At 45.5% G+C, this 6435-nt stretch overlaps 1 protein-coding gene across 1 annotated transcript; it reads left to right on the forward strand.

The window, feature by feature from the left end:
• Positions 1-635: 635 nt before the first annotated feature.
• Positions 636-4545, forward strand: LOC118778633 (neurensin-1-like). Its single transcript, XM_036530219.1, has 3 exons — positions 636-917; positions 2660-2813; positions 3888-4545. Exons 2-3 carry the CDS (start codon positions 2787-2789, stop codon positions 4272-4274), a joined length of 414 nt encoding a protein of 137 aa, XP_036386112.1. The 5' UTR covers positions 636-917; positions 2660-2786; the 3' UTR covers positions 4275-4545.
• The last annotated feature ends 1890 nt before the right edge of the window (positions 4546-6435 follow it).

The following is a 6435-nucleotide window of genomic DNA, read 5'->3' on the forward strand; positions in this document are numbered from 1 at the left end:
ACATGCAGATAACAGAGGTAAAATAGAGGAAGAGAGAAAATGTGACTTTTTCTCACTGTGAGTACCTGACAGTGATGGACTGAACACATGGATTTGTGTGTAGGTGAACAGAAGGCAGAAATAATTCTGTGTCAGTGGTGCTATGGCAACGCATCACAGGATCATATTACAGCTCTGAGTCAAACACATAGCAATGACCCATTGAAAACATTCTTCTCTGACAACAAACCAGAACACATTTCATCTTTTTTTCTCTCTCCTAGCAGAGGAATAGAATGTCACAGGAATACATAGGTGTGGAATCTGTGCACATTGCGGTGTGCAAAAATATTTTATGTTTGGGTCAAATGGATCGGTTACAGTAATTCTGACAACCAAGAGCTTATCAATTTATTGCTACCCAGCGAGGAAGGCACCCACAATCTAAATACAAGTCTGCCTTGACTCTGGCTGTGGTCACCTCAAGGCTTGGGTGATTTGTGTTTCATCCACAGACAAGTGTTCCGAGTGCCGGGCTCCATCTCCATCTGATCCTGGTAAGATTGTTGTCTTTTGTTTGCGTGTTACCATGAGCTGCACTGAGGGGGAGCTCTTAGCAGCTGACCCCTTCCTGAGGAGTGGGATGAATTAACACGAGCAATTCAGCGCCTTTGCTTTTCTTTTTTTTTTTTCTTATTTCTGATCATCAGACCTATTGCCACAGATTTCTGGGGAGGGAAAAGAGAAGCCTCCTCGTCCACCTCCTCCTCACTCTCCGCACGTCCGCGGGCGACGGCGGCGTCGGCTCCGTGCAGCTCTGACCGCGCGGCTGTGCACGCCGTCTCTCTCCTCCTGTGCTTGCACGCTCTCTCACCGGCGTGCTCGGACGAACGAGCAAACGAAGCTCTGAGGAGAGGACTCGGGTCAGCCTTCCACAGGTAAGCCTTTTCTCCCTCTTCTGCGTTTTTTCCTCTCTGGGTCACCCTCCCTTCGTAAGATGGCTTGCTTTTATTTTGTGTGAGAGAGAAGCCGATTGCCGGACAGTTCTGCAGAATGGCAGTGGATGTGTCTGTCACTTAAGGAGCAGGGATGAAAGAATTTTTTTTCTCACATGGAAAGAAATCAGGGGTCTGTGGAACGCTTGCAGACATTCCTTTTATTAATATTTCAAAAAGGGTGACAAAATGGTCTATAAAAATGATAATTAAATCTTGTAAACTTCTGGCCAGTGTAACAGTTACTAATCAAACAATGCTTTACATGACTATTGTTCAGAAAAAAAGGGAAAAACTAATAAGAAAAGTATAGAAAGAACAATGTCTGAAATAGTTGCCATTGCTTCCAGATGGCTGTGATTTACAGACTAATAAAGAATTATGAGATCATTGCTGCCAACAGGTCATCCTTCCTAATAAACAGACTGTAAACAATCAAATGTCAAGCTTATGATTGGCTCCTTATTCCTAGATCTCAATTACTCAAACCAGGGAAGGATCCATGCTTTTTATTCTCAGCATATTGGGTGAAATACTTGAGGAAAATAACTATCATCTGGTTATTTCCCGAATGCAGTGACTTGTCATTACGGTAGGAATATTGTAACACCTCAACGGACAAATGCACTAAACAGCTCCAGGTGAACAGATGTTTTAAAACAAAATTTGCAAGGACACATTGCATGTTATAGTGAGATCTTGTTCCAGGGGATAGAAGCACCGTGTTCCTCGCATCAGTAAATAAATACAGCTCGGCTCGCGTTCAAGGTCACCCTAGACAGTGATGCACCACTTTATTACAGAGGGCAAGAATGAACGGAGAACACTGCCACGAGGGGCAGCGGAGAGAAGGGAGAGTATACTGAACAAGGAATACAGAACGTCTCCGTGTTTTCTGATAAGGTCATATGAGTAATACCTTAGTGGACCGACACGCTTCCCAATCCAATGCAGGCATATTAAGGGCCTGCAGTCTTTGGCTGGGGTGGAGGGTGGGGAGTGATTCAGGCTGCATGACTCACCAGTCCCCCCCCCCCCCCCCCCCTCCCTCCAATCCCCCCCACCCCACCCCCTCCTCACCGCACAAAGCGGGCGGGCCTCGTCAGCCTCATCACTTCCAGCACATTTCCTGTCCTGCGCCCGCCAGCGGCACAGTGATGACCGCGCTCCTCGGGGGGGCGTAATCTCGTGTAACCAGCGATCAGACAACCCTCGCCGTTCCGGGGCCACGAGTAGAGGCTGATATTTTCTGATTACATTTGCTCACCGACCCCCCCCACCCCCCACCCCCATCTCCCCTCAACGTGCAAGCTGACAGAAGTAATTGGTGAAGGTCACGGGGAGTTGTCATGACAACCAGACACGCACGCCGCAAGGTTTAATTTTCTTTTTCGCAAAAGCTTGGGCTGCTGTGTGCAGGGGTGCATGCTTGTGCAAATGTGCGGTGCGTGTGTGTGTGTGTGTGTGTGTGTTGGCGGGGGGGGACATGGGACTTGGGACATCTCATGTGTTTGAATTGTATTGTTTTTGTCAGGTCTGGAGTAAAGCAGGACGGAGATGCAGTTGACAACCTATGCTGTTCTTGCCTTGCGCTTGCAGATCTGTGGTGCTGAGCGGGTGTTCTGCAGGGGCTGATTCATGGCAGGCTTTGCAGAGTTACCCTGTTGTCCACGTTGCTCTGGCAGGACAGGAAGTGGGAGTCAGAGCTTCGGTGTGCGCTCGTACCTGCACCTCTTTTACGAGGACTGTGCCTTCGCCACACCCAGGGATGAGGAGGAAGACCAAGACTTCAAGGGAGAGTCCCTATCCTCAATGTCCTGGTACTCGCTGCTCTGGAAGGTAAGAGTGCCACGGAGGGCAGCGATGTCTATCACCAACTCATATACATCAGCAGTGTAGTACACTGGTTAAGAAGCAGGACTCGTACCCGAAAGGTTACCAGTTCGATTCCCTGCTGCGGCACTGCTGCTGTACCCTTGGGCAAGGTACTTAACCCATAATTGCCTCAGTAAAATATCCAGCTATTTAACATTGTAAAATAAATAAACTGTAACTGACATAAGTCGCTCTGGATAAGAGTGTCTGCTAAATGCCAATAGTAATATACAAATCACAAGCACCCTGAACTCCTGAAGGCTTCATCTCAGTGGCTTTGATTGATCAGTAGCATGTCAGATAGGTATAAGAGGTTTCCTCTTACAAGCCTTGTGACAGTTTTGTTGGCCAAGGAGCCCTTACTACCTCCACCTTAATGGCAGTGAGGTGAAGAGGTTTAGGAGAATGTGCGACTGTACTAGCTTGTAATAGGCCATTAAGACGATTAAAGTAATGATGAGAGCTGCATGGAGTGGCGGTGCACCTCAGTGTTTAATAAAGAAATTAGTAGGATTTCAAATCACAGTCCACTCGGTGGTTTCTGTCACGATTCTCGTTGTACATGCAGGGATAAGAGATCCTCCCCCCAACATTACACGTAGTTTTGCATTATACATTCAATCAACCTACAGCAACATTTATAAGAACTCAAAGAGGCAGGGCCAAATAAAAGACAAACCATTACAGCCTTCTAGCTGATCAATTCATGACGTAGAAGCTTAATTTTGAAACCTAACAAACCATTGGTCTGGCCTGATCTAAGCCAGTGTAGCACAGCGGTTAAGGAGCAGTTAAGGAGCTATCGAAAGGTTGCCGGTTCAATTCCCCGCTGGGGCACTGCTGCTGTACTCTTGGACAAGGTATTTATCCCACAATAGCCTCAGTGAATATCCAGCTGTATGAATGGATAACACTGAAGAAAACTGTAACTGATGTAGGTCACTCTGGATAAGAGTGTCTGCTAAACGCCAACAATGTAATGTGATGTAAAAAGCCCAGCTGATCTCTGGAGTGAGAAGTGTTCCATTTTCTCTGCAGGCCAGCCTTCCAGCAGGGCTCCTCCTGGTGGTCACCGGCAGCGTTGCGCTGAGCGTGGGGCTGCTCCTGCCCCCGCAGATCGAGGGCTTCGGGGAAGGGGAGCTGCTGATGGTGGACGAGCGCGCCATCGGGCACAACGGCATGCTGGCGGCATGCCGCCTGGCAGGGGGGCTGCTGCTGGCCCTCGGGGGAACGGTGCTGTTGGCCTGCACCCTGGCGTCTCCCATCTGCAGGGCGATGGAGAGGATCAGGGACGACGGCACCTACCGCCCCGGCGCCAGCGAGTCGCCCAGGGCCTGGCCTGTCCCCAACATATCGCCCATCCAGTCCATGCTGCCCGTCAGCCTGTCACCCACGTTCAGCGTCCAGCCCAAATCGGGGCTCTGAGCACCTCAGGAAAGGGTAGCCGCAGTTCATTGCTGGGAGGGCAACTTATTCATGCCCTCAGACTGCCTGTCTGACCTCACACGTCTCTCACGGCAACGCGGGCCCGTCTTGTCAGAAACACGCTCCTGCTTACTCCAAACGTGTCCAGGGCCATCTTTCGTTGTCACGCTGTTGTCACTCATGAAATCGGTAGCACATGTGTTCATCACCCGAGAACCTTATTGCCTTTATTTCCAGCATTTTAGGCAAATAAGCTCTGTGTGAAACCGTGTCCCAGTGTGTCGAATAGCACACTCTCTTCTTGTGCTGTCCAGCCTTCCTCTGAGCTTGGAGTTGCCTTATTTTTAATAAAAGCAGTTCTGAACACTGTACTGTGGTGTTTGACTTCTGTGCAGATTTTTTTTTTAGATGGCATAAATTTATACAAATTCATAGGATACTTTTCATAATCTTTCAAATATTTAAGCCACTGCAAAATGAAGACATTTAGCAGACTGCACAGCGGTGTATACTTCCTCCACCAGAAATAATAACCCACTTTGATATATATTTAATGTGACCACCAGGCATCTCCAGCATGCAAATGATGTATAAGCCATAATGTAATGTTACACACAAGAATGAGTGGCTAATCTATCTGACTGTGGAAACCTATTAAATGTGTCTCTCAGCCGCCAAGAGCCAGAAGGCACAAAGACACAGGGTGAAGGGGGTCTGATTTCATTTAAATTTAACCCCTTCTGCACGGAGAGCAACCGCTTTTATGTGTCAGGGAACCTCATTTGATTGAATTCCAGATTCTGCAGAAACAATTTCAGGAGGAACAGATAATAGGTTTCCCTATCTTTGCATTGTATGATTTTAATTAAATGAAACAGGATGACATTTTTTTCTGAGCTCCCATTATGACTGATTAGGACACCTCCCACGCAGCTGCTACATGAAAAATGGGCACAGAATTTTTGCTAATACAATAGCCTAAAATTACACATGGAGAAGTCATCAAAAACTAATCATAAAAAACAAGTTATCCACACTTTGTAAAGCGAATGGTGCATTAAGAAAGCCACTCAAAATTATTTCAGCAAAAGACCAGCTTGAAGTGGTGGTTTTATTCAGTTTTTCTCTTTTTTTTGTGGCAGCAGCAGGTAATTTCTTTCTCTAAGCTCTCTCTCTACAAGAAAGCCACTGGGGACTAAAAATCTGGCAGACCTCATTTGATTCCTCCTGCACATTTCTGACACACAAATGGATGCCACTTTCAGTTTAAGCTTTAATGAATCCAGAGATCTAGATCCCAGTCTCCTGCCTCCCTCTGAAAAACATTTTACATTATTAAAGCTATTACTTCCTGTCTGAGTCACTCTATCAGATGAGTGCTGGACAGAAATTAAGAAAAATAATTGCAGCCAAAACAGATTTTCAATTGATATCACCATAGGGCTAATGCACATTGCACTGATGCCAGTACCCCACTATTCTTGTATTAAAGCAAAATTTAAAAAGAGCTATCAAACAGTTCAAACTTCAGCTCAAAAATCACATTGTGCACGTTCAGTGCATTGTTTGTGTATATGTTGACTCATATTATTCCCAAAGGATGTGGGATTGCAGTGGCTACATAAACATCGCATATCCAGCTTAATCTATTTGGAATAATATTCAGCACAGATAAGGTTCTAACTCCATGCAACATCACATCAACAGTTCATCTGAAAATCCCCTGAGCCATTCAGTGGAGTGGAAAATGACCGTGTCCAGGCTTCCATAGACCACCATTGCTTTTTTGAAAACGTGAAAAAAAAAAAAAAAAATTCTTTACAAAATAATAAAATGTAACAAATATATTTTTTAATAAAATTTTTTATAAATACATATATTTATTTGCAAACGAATCATAGTAAATACATTATAAATATAACAAATATTCATAAAACATTTACAAAAAAATATATAAATAAAACTCAGATGCCGAAGACATGACATGTGTAATAACAAAACACATACATGCACTGACAAGCGCTCAAACACAGCAGCATGGGATAAAACCCTATGTAGAGCCATCAAGCCCAAAACCATTGTTATTACAAAGGATGGTTATTCATCTACTGCTGTAGTTCTGCCATTTCACCACAGGGAGGAAGCAGAGCCTAGGTACAGG

Source organism: Megalops cyprinoides, chromosome 6 (assembly GCF_013368585.1).
Source record: "Megalops cyprinoides isolate fMegCyp1 chromosome 6, fMegCyp1.pri, whole genome shotgun sequence".
NCBI classification, from domain to species: Eukaryota; Metazoa; Chordata; class Actinopteri; order Elopiformes; family Megalopidae; genus Megalops; species Megalops cyprinoides.

Coding starts and splice junctions, on each gene's coding strand:
- LOC118778633 (XM_036530219.1), top strand. CDS start 2,787: ATGTCCTGGTACTCGCTGCTCTGGAAG. Junction 2,814..3,887: donor GGTACTCGCTGCTCTGGAAG/GTAAGAGTGCCA, acceptor TTTTCTCTGCAG/GCCAGCCTTCCAGCAGGGCT.